General features: G+C 41.1%; 1 protein-coding gene across 1 annotated transcript in view; it reads right to left on the reverse strand.

The window, feature by feature from the left end:
• The window catches only part of LOC131893250 (diacylglycerol kinase 1-like), a 43,321-nt gene continuing 24,662 nt past the window's right edge, over window positions 1–18,659 (reverse strand). Inside the window, exons 6-19 of the mRNA XM_059243265.1 lie at window positions 17,816–17,938; window positions 15,720–15,769; window positions 15,452–15,526; window positions 10,641–10,760; window positions 7,180–7,297; window positions 5,827–6,032; window positions 4,304–4,498; window positions 3,972–4,224; window positions 3,032–3,156; window positions 2,768–2,917; window positions 2,022–2,177; window positions 1,709–1,928; window positions 1,321–1,502; window positions 1–1,247 (exon numbers count right to left, since the gene is read on the reverse strand). Coding sequence (XP_059099248.1) covers window positions 1,119–1,247; window positions 1,321–1,502; window positions 1,709–1,928; window positions 2,022–2,177; window positions 2,768–2,917; window positions 3,032–3,156; window positions 3,972–4,224; window positions 4,304–4,498; window positions 5,827–6,032; window positions 7,180–7,297; window positions 10,641–10,760; window positions 15,452–15,526; window positions 15,720–15,769; window positions 17,816–17,938 — 2,102 coding nt within the window. The 3' untranslated portion in view covers window positions 1–1,118. The remainder of the gene's footprint in view (window positions 1,248–1,320; window positions 1,503–1,708; window positions 1,929–2,021; window positions 2,178–2,767; window positions 2,918–3,031; window positions 3,157–3,971; window positions 4,225–4,303; window positions 4,499–5,826; window positions 6,033–7,179; window positions 7,298–10,640; window positions 10,761–15,451; window positions 15,527–15,719; window positions 15,770–17,815; window positions 17,939–18,659) is intronic.

Below are 18,659 nucleotides of genomic sequence, written 5' to 3' on the forward strand. Positions count from 1 at the left end.
TTAAATGACTAGAGCTTTATTTTCCGATTGATTTGAATCACAAACTAAATACAAGAGGAAAAATGATATTATGTGTAATGACAGGGATCCAATATTCAATTTCAAAGATGCAGTCAGTCGGCTTTGGCGATTGGCCGAAACAGCCCTTTACTCGCACCTCCCAGACCAGAAGATTGGGCAAAGGAATGGTTAGACGGGTTCGAGTGAATGGGCCACGTTCTAGGCTCAGATTTGGACGTGGCCCCGACACTCGCGCGATTAGAAAGGAAAGAAAGCAAGACTCAACTGATCTTTGGTACGAGAGCCAAGGCTGTCCGGATCGTCCTTTTCCGCAAAGAAATCCGATTCAGTGTGTCGAAATAATGAATGATATTGAAATTAGTCGAAAAATTTCATGGATATGGGAACGGATTGAGATCATCAGCACAAGGACGTTGTAATGTAGCGGTTATCATGGATGTAATAATATTGATACAATTCATGGCAGGAAGAGATAAAGAATGTTTTTCTTAGTTTGTTTGTTTGTTTGTGTGTGCTCGAAAGCGGGAGACAAAAAGAGGGACAGAGAGAGAAGAACAATTGGCTAAAACTTGGATGATATTTTACTTTTTTCTGAAAAATGCTGTAAGAGGTATACTTCAAAAGCGTGTCTTTGTTTGGACACTGGAATTCGCGCACATATATCCGAACCATTGTGCCCACTGTGGCAGGGTTAGAGAATGGATAGAGGTAAGATCTCATGTAAATAAATATCATTTTGCAGTTATTCAAAGTTAGCACATTATACCTTGGAAGTATTGGTGGGACTTCGTTTCGAATACATGATGATGAGGAGAAGGAGCTCAAGATCATCAGGAAGTGAACGACGATAGGTCGCCTTTCTTCACTTCATTAATAAATTTATATCTTTGAAAAATCACAGTATCAGCCAATGAAAATGGACAATGCGCTGGTTGCTCAATACTCGGGTGAACTGAAAGCGAGAGACAGACAGAAAAAGAGAGAGAAATAGGGGAAATGAAGAAAGAACGAGACAAAGCAGTTCATTCGGTCGGTATAGCTCTGGAAGGTGAGCAGGTGGATGGAGGTGGCTGCAAAAGGCTTCTTTCTCATTGGCCTTATTCCAAATATTCCTCAAATGTGAGATCCTGTCTCCTCAGATCTCTGGTAAGGAAGCTGAAGAACGATCTTGATTTGGGTGGAGGACCCAAAAGTGAAGTAACTTGGTTATGATGCGAGATTTCCAGCTGCAAGGCGAAACGAAATCAATCTGTAAGATCACACGTGTTTAATTGCTACTCTCGGACAATGAGGACTTACAGTACAAGGTGGTTGCTCCCATGGCTCGCCATCGATTTGCATTGGAAAGTGCTTCTTTGTTTTGATAATTATGTGGGAACACTGCGCCAAGCGCTTGCCCGAAGAGCGCAAACCAGTTCGCACTTGACCCATGTGCAGACAGTTCTCCAGGCCAACCACCTCGATTAATTTATCACCAATATCTGAAACGATACACAGGAACCCATCAAACTCCACACTCACTTAAAATACCCTACAAACTTAATGCACGGAGTTATGTTGTTGCTTCAGCTCCTGAGACTCCTGCCCGATTCCTGAAACCCTGGACCTTACCATTTGCAATTTGCACAATGAACCGGCAAGAGGCTCGTTTTGATCATGTCCATTGGACCTTGAAGTGTTGACTGACCTTGAACAGCGCTTGAGAGATCCATATCCGTGAAGCTACTCAGAGAGGGCTCCTTGTCTCCACGGGTCACGGAACTGGGCCGCTTCTTCTTTTTACACTTGAGACGTCTGGCCTTTGAATCGCCCCACATGTTCGTCCCACCGTGGGTTGAAGGGATGTTGAGGATGGCAATACCCTGGAGAGTGGGTCCATCGGCCAAGTTCAACGATATTCCATCACACTGAGAGAGACGGGGAGAAAGAGAGAGAAATGATGGGTAAAATCTACGTACTACCTACAGAGGTTGTGGGGTTAAAGGGCAAGACCGACTTACAATGAGTTCAATATTTTCGTGGAGGTTTTTGCAGGAGGAAGAGAATTGTTCTGAGGTTGCATACTCGAAATACCACAGCTTGTTCTTCATGCGATTATTGAATTTTTGCGGGTTCTTCTCCCGTTCTAAATGGAATTTGCAACAAATAGCGGCATCCTGAAAAAGAAACGGCAATGTGAAAGGCGTCAAAAACCACTAACAATGGTTTTAAAATAGGGACACATATAATGGTTTTGTTGTAACATACGGCTATTTTCAGAATTCCTCATTACGTATTCGGAGTTATGAGACAAGACCTTCCGAGAAGCCTTTCCCTGATCAAAAAGAGAGCCTTGAGATATGTAGATAGATCCTTTCACTCCTAATTAAATTAAGCAAAAGTTTCGACCACTCATTCACTCGCTCGTTCCTCTTCTTCCCCATCTCTCTTTCATCTCAATTTCAAGATTAGATACCGCCATTGGACACAGCCAAGAAAGAAGAGCCTGGACGAACTCAATTACCGAGAATCTCAAATACCAACTTCTCAGGTGCAAAATGGAAGAATGAATCTGCATTCAAATGAGAACACAATGAAGGGACGAACTTCCAGGATTAATCCACCCTTGCCCCAAATCTCAAGAATCCCAACCAAGGTCAAGGAGGGTTTCGCGTTTGAATTTCAAAGTCCAATCGTCATGTCCCAGTTCTTCGAGCACTCATTCCGTTTCCCAAGTCCAATGATTCGATTCAGCATGTATTCTTACCACGCCAATTGAGAAGTAGTTGTTGATGATATTGAAAGGCATCTTTCCGTGGTCCTCCGTGGACGATTCGTCCTCAATGTTTCCGTTTTCCTCCTCAATCACTCGGATGCTCCAACGATCCAAGAGCGTGGTTTCTGAGCGTTCAATTTTCTGAGCACAGAAAGAAGAGAGAATGTATGTGTAAGAGATCGTTGGTCCATCCTAAGTCACGGTGTTCTCATCATCGTATCAAAGACGATTAACGGGATTTGGTGTTCCACTTACATTAAGCAGCTTCCACATCGATTCCCCCTCATAACCGCCACCCCAACGAAGACATCGGGCTAGGTCATTGCCCGTCCCAAGGGGGATCACTCCCACTGATGGCTCATGCTCGAAAGAGCATCGGTCTGCAAAAGAGTACCAACAATAAACCATACAATAAGCGCAATAACAGGAAGCCCACCCATGGGTGTTAATGAATATGATATATTGCATACGAGTGACGTCACCACGGATTCCACAAAGGCATTAAGGCGGATATCATCTACCATTTGAGTGTTAGGCAGTCAAGTGTCATTGTCAACAGTTGTAAGTGTGATTATGGGTTTGTCAAGGGGGGTGTTTTGTAATTAGATATTCTAGGGCTAGATATTTGCTGAAAAGCGAATATTTTTTTTGCCCTGTTCAACTTTCAAACTTTCATGAATTGGATGCATTGCAAATAGATGTTATTGTGAGCCAAGCACGCAGAAATCGGAAGTGATTCTTTGGGCTCGTTTCATAGAAAACTTTCGATTATAAATAGTTTATCCGTTTTGTGCAAATTCCGTAAAATAAATTATATTTCTAAGAATCCAATGAACCTTTAAAATCTCCCAAACGAACAATATTTATTTCGCGTGATCGTTTATTCCCATTTTGAAAATTCTGATTATTTTAGTACATGACGGTTCTAAGAGCAAATAATTTCGACTGTCCCTACGAAATGACCCGGAAAAGCAAAATTTTTTTCGACCTTCTCCAAATTTTCAGGTGAGTTAACCAGGCGAGAAAAATTACCAACCACTTAAAACTACCAAAAGACCTTCATACAACTACGTAACTACATACAAATCATTTTTGAAACTGGTCATTAAGCAGCATTTTTGCAAAGAGAACGTTCACTTCCACCACTTGACCCTCAACCACACCTTGACACACTTTTCACATTTCAGTCACTCACCTAGAGCATCCAGGACCCAACCCACGGTGCCATCTCCACCACATACGATAATCCTCACATTGGGCACCTCCCGGAACATCTGAAGCCCCGAATTCGGCCCTCCTTTGGAAAGGTTATACACTTGACGTGGATTTAAGAGGTATTGACACTTCCTCAAAATTTTGGCCCCCTGTCGCCCGCCAGATTTGGGATTCACGAACACCAATAGCGGCTTTGTTCCATCAAGGGGAGTGATTTGGAACGACCCTGCTCCCTGTTCAGTTGTAAATAATTTGAACCGTGATTACAATGGACATGTCTTTGGAGGGTAGAATGAACCATGCACTACTCACCGTGAGAGCCTCGGCTGTGCTCTCTGATCTGGAGAGCTTGGATTGGCTACCACTTTTATTGGATTGCTTTTCTCTGGACATGGACCTCTGGCGATCGAGCACAGTTGGACAAATGGAAATGGGAGGAAGGATGTGAACCCGATTCACTCCCAATTTGCACTCAGGATTCACGTGACTGGCACAACGGTTGTGCAACTAAAAAGGGAACAAGATATGTCAAGATACATTCCACACAGTTTACGATTTATGAGGAATTTACACGCTGCGTGTTGCACATGTTGTATAGGCCTTTCAATAGTTGATGCCGACAGGAAATTTGTCAATACGAGGGGATAGCGATTTGAACCCGTGAAAAATGCCAACCTTGTCTTCAATTATGCAAATTTAATTTGAGATCTCGATATGTGCTTGATAAAGTGTGAAGCCCCCCGGGAAAAGGTTACATTTTTGAGCTGGTAATGTTTCATTTGTCGAACGAAGTACTGTATCTCGCCTAGCTGGAAAATGAAACAATGTCAGGAACCCGTTTGGACATCGTTCGCAGAGTATATTTTGATTGACAGTATAGTCTTTTTCATTGAGAGAGACAGCACCCTCTGCTTCGTCTAGGTGCGGACAAACAAAATGTAGATTCGAGAGGACAAGCTCTAAGATGCCAGATTTTATCAAGGAATTATTAGATGAACAAGTTATTGCTGAATTATTGTGATGCAGTGAATAACCCAACAACTCATTTGGGAGACATTTCAAATCCTCTATGGATAAAATTCCGAGCAATTAGGACATGTAAATAAGAACTAAAGTGAAAGCTGCATACTGTACGGTGGATAACATAACAAGACGTTTGCAATCATCATTTCAAAAAATGGTATTACAAAAAGAACACTATCTCAAGTTTTTGATGACTAACATTAGCAGCATCACTTTCAATAGACTTAAATTTAGTGTTTTGGGGCAATTTAATGGAAGGAAAGGGCCAAAAATAGTCATTGGTATGCTACAAATATGCAATATACAGCTACTTGTTCACTTCAATTTGGAGGACAAAAGTACTTATGATTTTACTCTTTCAGGATTTGAAAGGTCTCTCAGAAGAGTAAGTGGTTTATTTTTGGTGTTAGAATGTATCAACAATAAGTTGCTCAACGAAAAATACCTTGTTCAAATCAGGCATCTTAGAGCGTATTGTCGTGCTTTTATGTTTGTTTGTCCGCAAGGAGAGGAGGGATAGGAGAATGAAAAGAACTATTCAAGCTTGTAGACTTTGTTCTGTACATGAATGACCTTCGTTGCATGACAAAATATAAGTTTTCCTTAAGAGATGGTTTGCTGGCCGTCATAAAGCAAGAAAAGGGTCTTAAAATGCGATAAATTTGTTCGTGGTAAATTCAATCCAATCTGATTTTACTGCCCCCTCAAGTATTTGCCTCTTTCAGTGTTTTCAGAATCTAATCAAGGAGCCTGGTAAGTCTCAATTACTTTGTTGAAGTTCAATCAAAATACAAAATAAAAGTGTGTCTCACCGTTAGATGGCACCACCGACAGTGAAGGCCAGCAATGCCATTGTATGACTTGATCTGTTTCTTGCATTTGGAACACTTTCCGGGCGGGTTCCCTTCTACCCAATGATGAAGCATCCTCTGAGCAGTTCGCGTGGATTTCACGTAAGTCGAAATACAGGAGGCGGGTGCGCGTTGAACGCACCGCTCGTGGACGGTGTATTTGCACACTAAAAACATAAGGAATGGTAGACAATGAATGTAATGGACATATTTATCCATGATAAATATAGAAGTTGTCATGAGTCCGGGGTGGGACCCTTCACTTGTTTTTTTACTCGCGTCTGCCAACCAATACGTCTTGACCCAAATGAGGGATAATTTATTCATTAATATTGTCTTCTGGGGATGACAGAATAAGTTGGGTTGAGTCAATATTGGCCATTGTCAAAGGACGAAGTGGAGAAGGCCAAAAAGACGATGATAAGAAGACGAGCACGAGGATGACCAGGACATTGGACAACCGAGTTGAACAGATATGATAATGGTCATGGTTCTGCCAAGGATGGACAGACAACGAAAGAATAAAAAGCAGCCAAGGAAAAGCTGGGCACTAAACAAACATCCGAGGGAGAAAGAGATCAAATTGGACCGGTCATAAGTCCATTCATTGGGATCTCTCTATTTGGCTCAGGGTACATCAACAGCAATATTAGAGGGCCTGACTCTCTTTTTCTTTGCCTCCTACGGTTTCATGTTCCACGTACATGGGAATCCGAGGCAAGTGATTGAAAGCAAAGATGGAAAAGTGAGAGATGGGCTGGATTGAAGAAGAGACATGTCTCTGATTATTGAGTGAATATGTACGGGGATGCCAGCTCTATTCCCACGTAACTTGCTCTCTCCCTCCGTCAATCCTATCCAGTATTCATTCATACATCCATCCATACGATCCACTCATCCATGCTTGCAGCCACTTCCAGCTCAAACTTACAATATGTTGAATAAACACCTCGCCAGAGCACTCCTGCGCATCATTATTAACAAAAACAGGGTTTCTTTCAACTCCTAGGTCGAGTCAAGGATATTGTACTGGTATATTGTATACTTCAATTCCAACCTCTTTTTTCTTATTGCTTAGATCAAGCATCCTCACTTTCGGCCTAATTGGATTCTTGGCTTGCCTTTGAGAGGCACAGGCCTTTGAAGTGTAGTACATTCATTACTGTGAACGCACCTCAACTCGACCTTTGTATAGACATGACGGAAAGCGAGAAGAGCCTTCATGTGATCCTTTCATGCAAGCTTTCCTCTGATTTCATCTTGCCAGATCAAAACTTTTATGAACACGTGGATTTATGTCGATTCTCAACTTACGGGTACAACTGAGGCCTTTTCTGCCCATGCCAGCCAACATTGTTAGACAGAGATTGCAGTAAGCAGCCTTGTTGAAATGCTTGAGTCTCCAGAGGTGATTGCCATCTTCTCGAATGTTCTAGAAAAAATGAAGATACACTTGATCATTTTTGAGCGAAAACATTGACTTAATCGAATGGTTTATAGAACTGATTGCAATTTGATTAAAAAAAAAGAAAGACTGGAAAAGACAGAACTTAGTCATCCTTATCGTTTTAAGAACCAAACAGGCAGGAAGTGATGAGTGCTTCTGGTTCGAAAAGACTAGTACAACTTTTGGTCGAGAAAATTGAAGTTGATTGTAAAGGAAGAAAAGTTTTTTAGATTGTGCTGAAAAGTTGGTAATCTAAAAAAAAATCGGCATATTGCCTGTCTAATCTAATGCAAAGGAACATAAAACACAATCAAGAGTTATAGCACGACAATCAAAGTGAATGAAGGCTGTTTTGGGCCCATGTCAGACAGGTCAAGAAGAACCTAGCTAACTGAGAGATTTATGGTTACTATAAATGAGTAATGCGATTAGACAAAAAATGATTGTGCTTTTGTCTCACACAACCATATTTATGATAACTCTCTGAAAGCGCTCAAGGTTTTGGTTCATACCCCCAACATATCAAATTCTTCGATATATTGAGAAAAAACACACTACCACACATTTGAGTGTCGCGTTACGACCCTACAATGTTAATGAATCCTGGAAATGCCCAAATTCCAACCCAAATGGGAGAATGTACTCAACCACAAAACATTGGACGTGGATTTTCCTGTTCTCGCTCTACGGTCAAGGACTACTACGCAATGTAGATGTAATACGGCATAATGTACGTACAAACTGTACCGTACATTTCTAAGCAGAACACTTACTCGAACCATATGATACAAAAAGCCCCACGAAACCCAATCTGTTCCACAGGCTCTAAACCCCAACCTGTCCCTACTGTCCGTGTCTAATAGCTGGGATTTATTCCGTATTGGATTGCGGTTGGGCCGTATTAGGGTCAGGTCCAACAAATAACGGTTAATGCCACATGAACATGTTGACGTCTGACCCTTTTCACACTAGGTAGAGTGGCGAGCAGTGCACATTAATGGCAATAATGATAAATCCTACTTCTACCCACAATGATGATAAAACGTGCCGTTCAGTGGGGAACAACCATGGGCCTCAAAGGGCTGGTCTCTAATGATCCATTGGTGGATGGGTTGAGCTTGGGCTTTAGAATCGTGCGTGAGTCCAGTATGTCTCTGTTCCAATCTGAGTTGGCAAGCAGATACCCACGTTGGAGTAGAGCTGAGAAGAGGTTTTCCATTTTCCAACACCAACCCGCCAGGCAAGCAACGTTATCTGAATTGGGTTTTCCTGGACTGTGCCCTCTTTCCGAGGGGAGAGAGATTCCATGTGGAACATACACAAACGAACTTTGTGCCATATGGTTATGGAGCCCATGGGATTAGGCTGTATACTGACAGGATGCACATACACACACACATTCTCACTGACAACAAGACCCCGAAATGTGGCCAGGAAGCACATTCAAGTTTCCTCCAAAGAGTTTTCCTTGAACATTTTCATTCATGCCGGTCTTAAAGATGGAAACACGTCTCAAGACGAGCGACGGGTCGTCCATATTTAAGAGGAACATGGAAACTCCCGGACCGGACGTGAACACTCTTTGCCTCAAGGTATGTTGGATCCAAGTTTGCCGAGGGCATTTTCGAGGTCCATTAGATATTAGATAATGTCACTTTTTTAGCCAAAAATAACACCAGGTCCGTTAGTAGAGTTCATTTCTATCAAGCGGAATAAATTAGAAAAAGCACCATCTCATTGATGACGATAACGAAAACACTGTCCATTCTTCAAGGGGTCTCTGAGTGTCTCTTGGAATCTTTAGGAGTCCACGCGATGTGTTCGTGCACAATCAAAATAGGTTGGCTGCAATCAAATCCAATTTGAGACGAGGAAGAAGAAAAAGCCAACGAAGAACAAAAAGTGGAACAAGTTTGACCCACCGCCAAGTTTCCGGGACATAATTGTTCATAGATGGTTGGGAAGCCGAGAGGCGAAATCCGTTGCTACTAAACATTCTCATTTTCGTTTCCAAATAACAAACTGTTTATTTTTGGTCAAGTGCAACCAAACTTTTTTGACACCTACTTCATTTTGATCTGTAAATCAGTCGATAAATAACATGTTCTGTTGCTTGTCAAAGTCTTAGATATTTGCTATTTCGTTTTCGTATTTTGGCGCCAAACACGCTGCCAGGACAAAAATTGATCTAATTAGGGACAAGCAATTCAGGATTAACTTATATTGGGTTTACATTCCTGATTATCAGACCAATGATTATGGCAGCAAAATTTGGAAATAATGAGTTGAATATTGAAGACGTTATTTTTTTGGTAAACTATGCCCATCTCTGGCCATTTGTGATGAAGAGGGCACTGTTCGTCACACAAATGGCTCGCCAGGTCTATATTGTGTATTGTTGAAGGTCGAGTCTTTTCGTTTCGCTTTTCTACCTTTCCCAAACTAATACTTAATTATGAGAGTCCCTTTCTACGCCGTACTTTCTTTGCTACTTTGAATGGTCAATCTTCTCGAAATAGTATGGCAAACGTTTTCCCTTATTAAAAATGAAACCACGTGAAACTGTTTTCCCTATGGTTTCAACCATATGAAGTGCTTCAACAACGCAATCGAGTCCATGCAGGGTGCTTCAGAAGAAACGCTACAGCCAACCATGCTTTTTAACTCTGACATATGCAGACTTACGATAATATGTATTAAGCACCGTGGATCAATTTATATTGATTATGGACTATTTTACAATATCACGTTTGCGCTGGTCTTGAAATCAAAAAACTCGAGTCAGGGACGCCCTTTTTACTTAATAAAATGTCCCTTGTGTTGATACTTCCTTACAGAATGCCAATCAAACTGACAAGAATGTGCTTCATTTAGGTTTTCAACAAGATGACCAACTAAATGCTTTCAAAGTTAAGTTGGGTTGGTATTACAAACAAGAAGAATGGCAATAAAGTGCTGTGGCGATTTTGCAACGCCCTGGACTTCTTCAGACTTAGAAGTATACCACGTCGTATGCGTCTGCACCAACTTATAAATGCCCGAGATTTTTATCATACGATCCGTACCTCCGTTCTCATCATGGAAAGCGAGATTCGTAATCAAATCAAGTGCGCTTTTTCCCCCATATTTTTGTCGCGCGAGAAAGGAATTGTGCCCAATAATGGTCTCGAGAGCTCGACCTCTGAAAGCCTTGGTGCAACCGTACGTGGTGTAGTATACTATGTATGTACATGTTTTACTCGCTATGGCTTCATGAGTATGTGCACTCTCATCGTTAAAAATGTAATGGTTTACTCCAAGCCAGGCTGAAGGTTCATGCTTTGCTCACCGTGTCTAATCCCAGAAGAACCAGAAGTGGAATCGTTGTCATACCACCTCGCTTCCACTCGTCCAAAGAAACCGTTCCATCGGAGTCGTAATCAATTTCGATCATCATTTCTTGGAGGATCTGTAAGAAATTGAGCGTATCAGAATTGAGCCAAGGGCTTCTTCTCCAGGCCTACCAAGGCATCCAAGGCTCATGTGCCAGTGAACCGTGGAGAGTTGGCATAGGGTTTGGCTACTCGGGATAACAAGTGGCGTCTACAAGTCACGTTTTAAGGCTCATTAAAGCGCTTTTTCCTTGGAAATATTAATACTACCTCTAAATGTGCCGGATCCATTCCATTCACGTTCCTTCTCCACCATTGACTTCCTCAACGCAGACAGTGAACATCACGCATAATCATTAGAATGAACATCAAAGTCCGACCCGACATCGTCAAGGCACTTATAACAGCCTTTGATGAGCTCTCGTAACGCGCATCCCGCCATATTCTCACTACATACATAAGTCTATCCACGGAATGTATGCATGTAGTACTCTGGTACGTACTCAAGGATCTATTGTCTGTCGGAATCGATTCCAAACTTTGCTTTCTTTTTTGTTCTATTTTTGTTTGAATTTCAGCTGACATCATCTCCCTTATCGCTATCCATCACATCAAAAAGACTCATTACCCTAGTTAGGCCTCAAGTGTGTTGGCAGAAGCAGCTTCAAAATCGATTTTTTTTTCTTCTATATTGACACAATCATTCTTGACGAAATTTCCCATCACAATCTTGTCCGCAATTTCAGAAAACTCTGCACAATCTAGGCACATTTGGATTCAATTATCAATTGTTGATTTTCGAAGGCCAGAGGGATGATCTTTTTGAGACCTTTGATGCATTTCACTAATGATTCACTGTATGACCTTGAATGCATTTTACATTCCAGCACTGATTGAATATGAAGCTTCTGACCGTAAATGTCTTTACTAGTATGTACTCCATGTCAATATGTTTGTTCAGACTTGCTCGGCACAAAGTTGCTTTGCTCAATGCAGTTATGGCACGAATTGGTTCCTGAAGACTGACAGACTAATAGAAACTCTTCAATAAGGGCTTTAAATTGTGAAGTACATTTCCAATCAAACGAAAGAGTTTTTCTGTGGGCGGGAAGAGCCCGGTAAGGCACAATTTTGTTTGAGTTGAAAAACGATTTTAACATCAAGAACTGAGGCTTTGCTTCTTCATACCCATAGACAATCTATACCGTTAACTTGGTGTTCTTTGCTAAAAAGCATATTGGTGTAGCATTGGCTGAAATGCAAATTGTTCCTCAAATATTGATATTTGTATATACTGTTTGATGCTTTGATTGAATTGATAACAGTATCATAGACCACTTGCAGTATACGTACAAGACCTAGCTACACCAATAACAGTTTTTTTTTCATAGTCATCAAAATGATTATTAAATACGATCTAATGTTTTTTTGAATGCAAAGGGAGGAGACGTGGTGTAGTGGTTAGCGTAGTGTCCTAATACGAGAGAGGTCCCCGGTTCGGATCTCCTCCCCAACCTTTCTCAATGAAATTTTCAGACGTTAACCCTGCCCGCAGACGGAGCACCAAACTGATACGGACAACGACACTGCCTATCGGAAAAAGTATAAGGACGATGTGATGGCTGGCTTCGATGGCCGGGCGAGCCTCATCCCTCCGACCCTAGCAGCCAAAAACAAAAACAACAAAAGAAAAATTGTCGTCATTTTGACTTAAAAAAGTTAAGGTCAAATGGCATCCCTGCCTCAAATCGATTGCGGTGGCAAAACTCAAATTCGATTATCCTCCAATGACGTTTAGTGGTTGTATCTCACATTTGATGCAAAATACCCATCCCAGCGTGTCAAAAATACATACAGGTAGACTTAAAAGTTAACGGAAGTGATCTTAAATACTAGAAAAAGATGATTTAGAATGATACAAAGAATTGTATGTTGTGCCATTTTTTGCCAGGTGGTAGAAAATGATTTTTAATAGTTTCTCATCCCTGGACATTCAAGTTAACAGATTCAATCAAGCACCGGAGGCTGATTGTTTAAGCTCGAAACCGAAAAGAAATGGTGAAAAAACGATATGTCATGGACGAAATTCCCAATGAACTTGAGAAGCGCCAAGCATAAATGAAAGCATGGCCAAATTGTTGAAAAACACAAATCTGTGCAAATCACTCGGTTCCGATAAACGTAATCAGGTTATTGTCTTTCTTGAGAAAAGATAAAATTGCTTCGTAAAGTTGCACAGGGTAAAGCTTTTCAGTCGTAAAAACTGCAGTTACAGTAGCTCCTGACCACAGCCTTACTTTATCATTACGTAGCCTCGAGGCCAAGAAGCTTTTCCCACTTTTGTATTCTAGTCATCTCTGTGGTAGAAGTCCAAACCCCCGGAGGTGAAAAAAAAGGATCTACTTTTTGGCAATGGGAGAGAGACCAAATCGGGCAAACTTTTTTGTTTCCTTTTGCCCAGATTGTTAAGGAAAGGGTTTTGGAGCTGAATGTCGGAGAAATTGGAGCCTCGTCATCAGTTTGGATCACTGAGTGTATCTCTCAAACTTGGAAATTGACAAGACATTTCACAGCTTCTTAGCTCCGTTTTGACAGGCACTTCATACTTCGTGAAATATCCTGTTGGAGAAATCCAAACCTTGGACAGGGTGGTTCATGATGATAAGAACACCGCACCTCTAATGATAAATACAGTGTGTACACCGAAATCTAACGTTCAGTTGTTAGTTTCGCTTCCATTTCTTACTTTGACATCCACCTAATATTATGTTTTGGGTTGCTCATACATCCATACTCATGTCAAGGTCAAGAAAGCGTCATTATTTTCAGTTGTATCCGTTTCCAATATTTGGTCTATGGAAACTTTGCCATAATATATTCATGGCTTGCCCAAAAAGAGAGACTTTTCTATGTTTCAGTTGCTTCTTTACTTTTCCGATGGTCTTGACGATAGTAACCCAAACAGTTGCTGATACAAGTTCATGAACTCTTTCGCACATCCGAATCGCAATTTCTGTTCCTCGTGAAATTTACATTTTTATCCCTGATCTAGATGTATCAACATAAGTCAGTAGTTAAGCCTTTTTACAACTCACACATGAGTAAACCTACACTCCCTCATTCCTGCCGTCATTCCTGTCAGAGGTGGAGTTGCCTTGTCCCAAATCATTCGCAATCTTGATTCAGAACACAAGGCAACCTCTTACTTTTGTTCCATGACTTCCTTTGAGAATAAAAGCATTGTTTGCTTTGCTCAACCACCTGGAATTTAGATTTTATTTTCACGAAAAAGGACGCCAGCGGTTATTTGATTCAAGCGCTCATCTGCACAAACGAGGAAGTAGTTTCATTGGTGCCAAAGAGGCTAGAAAACGGACAAAAAAGGCTGATTGGAGTCAATTTCCAGTTTAGAATGTCACAACAGTGATTGCTTTTTCCTCAAATTCGCTTCGATAGGGGTAAAGCCTCTGATTTATGGGCAATCACGAAACTTTTGCCGACAGTCTTTCCCTACTTTCAACTCACGGAACTTTCCCAGACCTCAATGTGTTTTACGGCCGAAATGAAGATTAGTTATCTAGCCTTGATTTTGCGGTTGGGTCCTTGAATCATGCATGTGCTTCATGAACAGAACACTCCGTTCAATATCACACGGTTCAATGAACGTCCCATTAGGGTAGTTGCTAATGGTAAGAGTATGATTGAAACTATACTCTTACAAAACGAGTAACAAGTGAGCATTTCAGTTTTTGCATCCATGGTGGCGCACCTTGATTAGCGTCAAAATAAAACGTGGCAATTTAAGAGCAACGAAATTGGCCTGAAAGACACAGTTGTCTCACTGTGACCAAAGGTTACCGATCCCTAAACCACGAACTGGTCAGTCCAATGGATACGCTTTTTAGACATACACCATGTGCGGGGGTGGTAGTTGAGAAAGGCCTGGATTTGCGAGCACTTCATCGTTCATTTCATTTGGGAAGAGCAATTACTTTGAGATCCCACCCCGAGTAGCTGGCGGTTGGAAAGAAGAAGACAGCTCCAATTTTGCCAGTAAATGAGGTCAGGAAGGCAGAAAAGACGCCATAAATTGAAGTGAATCTCCTTTTGATGTCCAAAGCTCCATTTTACTCGGGAGAAGAGGGAGGGACAAGGAAAAGAGGAACCCAAGAATTTCGCACCAATCTGCTCAAGGGAACACTTTTCTCATCTCAACAGGATGTTTTTCAATGAAATGGCGCGTTTGATTTTCTGCCCTCGAATTTTGTACTATGTAAAAGGTCTGTTCAGGGAACTTGGAAACAATTCTCTTGGGAGCTTGCAGACTTCCTTGCATTTCTAGGAAGACTTCCAACTTATAGTAGCTAACTACCAATTAGTGGATCGATCTCCATGGCAAAGTTGGACTTCTCGTACTTCACAAAACATCCGCTTCTCGAATTTGGCGAATTTAGCACAAGAAAAGTAGCTTTTACGTAATCCATGTTCCGCCACTAAAAGGGGTATGGATGTGCACTTAAAAATTCAGAGTGGCGTGAAGCTTTTAATCTCTACAATGTGTACGCACACTGTGCCAGCACTATTGGCTCGTACATACAGTACATGCAAAAAACATTCAGTAACATGGGATCGTCTTATGGGGTAAAAACCCTCAATGAAAGTAAGTTTGATGGCAGTGGTGGTTCTCTCCCGCTATTGGCCAACCACTTTCAAATGTGGTTGGTGATGATCTGATAATCTGTATTTTAATAGCCAGACTTCCACTTACCGGTCTCAGCTCTTTGGTTTCCCAGCCAATGTACTCGGCAACCGTCATCATCTGGTCCACAATGGAATCCATTTCCTAGGAGATGAAATATAATGAAGCGCTCAGAGTGGGCCAAATATCCTCGAGAACCGCTATTTTATTACAAATCTCCCCAAGGAGTGGGCATCAAGCACAGACCTCATTGAGAAGATGTCAGCGGCAAAATTGCGGTGACGGGATTCGAGAGAGTAATTTTGAAAGTGCTCCCATGATGCCATGTTATACTTACAAAGTTGTCGAGGAAACCATTTCCATCCGTGTCGTAGAGACGGAACATAACTGGAACAAACATACAATAGTCACTTCTTGGTCCGACATTTAAAAAAAACGTACTTTGGGACAAAGGAGGTGAAAGAGAGTCCTTGTTATTGGAATTGGTGCTCTTTTTGTCTTGCTTGAACCCATGTCATTTGGGTGGACATTTATTTAATTGGTTATTTCCACATACGAACGTACAATTTCAAGTTTCAATTTGCTTGAAAATGGGCACAAAAACAAAAAATGTTTGTCAATAGCGATACTGTTTCTTAAATGAATTGTTTTACTTCCATTTCGAGTCAACACGCTTAGAAATAGAGACTTGAAAATAACTAGAATTATCAAATATGATAAATGAAAACTGCTCTTTGTCCCATAGACATGAAATGTTAGATTCGGAGTAAAAACTCAATCCAGCGTGCTTTTGCAGAAAGATTGCGTTCAAATGAATAATCATGCTAGACAAATCCAGCCAAAACCTTTCAAGGGAAAGGGAAGAAACTTGTGGACGAGGGAATGTCCCTTACAATATATCAGGATTTCACCTTACTTTTTGCTACTTTTTGTATCTATCCCTTAGATAGACATCATCACCATCGTAATGTATCGTTTGAGCGAGGTAGTAGAGCAATTCATCAAAGTCCAAAACGTGCTTTTACGCGTTCATTGGAGTGAATAATGATTAAGATATGGTATACCGATGAATTTTGAAATTTGTATAACAATAAAAATTTAGATCCGCACGAAAATTTGACTGTTTTGCAGATCCATAATGTACTCGATTTCCTGAATCACTATTTGCTACAATGAACACAAAAAAACACAAACTGAAAAATGGCGTTTTAGAAAAATCTTTTTTTTTGGAAGTATTACTGTTCCATTTTGGCCAAGTAACCAATTCAACACATCATTTATCTTTTTTGGTTATTTTCAATTCCAAAAGTGAGAAACGTTAACCTCTTCCGTAAAGTGTCTCCATTACAATAAACTCTTTTATACGAGCCCCATTGGTGTTATCAGAGTCTCGAAGAAATTGTAATATGGACCAAAATAGTGAAACGAAAGCATGCACCTTGGACAGCTTTACTCGTCAAGTAGGCCGCATTCTCGAAATTTATAGCAAAAGTTGGAGCTTGGTATTCCAGCCATTTCAGCTTCGTGGAAGAAATTCCTCTTTTGTGTGTCCCAGAAACCGAAATGGTTACTTTTGGAACCAGCCAGGTTTAAAATCTTCTCGAAGTAAGAGGTGCTTTGTGGAGTTCTGAACTAAAACTATGGTTTCCCGTCTCTACACACAAAACAGAGGGAAAAGGAGTTCATGAGAGTAAATTTAACATATTGAAACCAACTCTGGCCCAGGCTTGCAAAACTGTTCCACATGATTACCAACTAATTTCTTGGAACGAGAATGGACTACTCTATCGGAGGTGGAAAGAGACTTTCGCACACGGAAAAACGGGACTAGTCATGCTCTATAGCTGATGAAAATCCAAATTGTCTGTGCCATTCCCTAACTCCAGCCAGATTATTGAAGCAGTTTCATTTTCCTCCCACTTTACAAACACACACTCTTGGCTTTCTCGCTGGAACCCAGGGACCCATGGATAATTCCATTGGGGCCTAATTTAGGCGAGGATAGACTAGCAACTTCCGAGCATTTCAAACTTGCCAACAAACTTTCAATTCGCCCTTCCTTCCCCCAGAATGACAAGCAAAAAAGGGCGAGCGAGGAAAAAAATGCTACCCAACTCAAGAGTGATTTGGGTCCACCGACAATCTATTTTCGTTCCATTCAGTCATGCAAATCCGTCCTTGTTCCTATCCATTGACCTGAAGACGAACACAACAGGAAAACCATGGATCAACCCACTCCATGGTTGGCACGCATGAGTGGGCCTTCTAAGGATTTTCAATAACCTTAGAACTGCTTCCAGTTCGGTTGGTTTGGGAGGTTGTGCGGCTCTCGTAACGTATTCATGGATCTTTCGCCTTGAGAGCGCCATCAAATGACGTCACATCCTCTAAGGCAGCCAGCTGAATGATTGGAACCTCGACACTACGACTTACATTCTAACTTGTCCTCGGGTCGACCAGCCTCCAAGAGGCTCAAATAGCAGATCACATCCTTCAAAGCAATCTTCAGGTTATTGATGTCCGTCATTTTGGCTAGTAACATGGATTTGGCACTCTCTGAAAGAAGGAGGAAGAGAAGTATAAGAGCATGGAAGCGTATTTTGTTGAAAGTTGAAATTTCAATGGGAAATACCCAACGAGATATAAAGTGGGAATATTGCTTGGAAACAAAACCAATGGCTCCCAAGGGCCACTCAAATATCATGTGAATGTTCCATTGGGTTTGAGTTCGGCGAAGCCAATCAGAAATTGGGTTCTTATCAGGATATTCTACGAAAAAAGAAGTTTAATGGTTTCGCCGCTCAGCAAAATGGATTCCCTTTCAAGGGTTCAAAATTATGTTCAGAGGGACATGATTTCGAAGAACTTGCTCACACACAGAATAATATACGGCAAACTATACTGCGATTCACATTTAAAGTTCATGAGTTTTAAAAGAAATCACCAAACTAAATGGTAAGTTTTCTTTCTTTCTTTTATGAATTGATTCACATATCTGGCATTGAGCTTTCGAATTTGCATTGGCTATTATTACTCTTCTATCATTGATCAGACTGCAAATCTCACATAAAAATTTTGCCATTCATAAGCACATCTATTCATATTCATATTCGTCGTTTTGTAATAGATTTTGGTTTATAAAAGGACGGACTGAAAGCAGAGCGACATAAGGGTGAGACTTGTTTTAGTTTTAACCCCTTCAACTGAGCTGTCCTCTCCAAAATAGGGACTTCTTAAGACTTATCAAACTCGAATGGATGTTTAACCTTTGAAGAAG

The sequence above is a fragment of the Tigriopus californicus genome, chromosome 1, assembly GCF_007210705.1.
Source record: "Tigriopus californicus strain San Diego chromosome 1, Tcal_SD_v2.1, whole genome shotgun sequence".
NCBI classification, from domain to species: Eukaryota; Metazoa; Arthropoda; class Copepoda; order Harpacticoida; family Harpacticidae; genus Tigriopus; species Tigriopus californicus.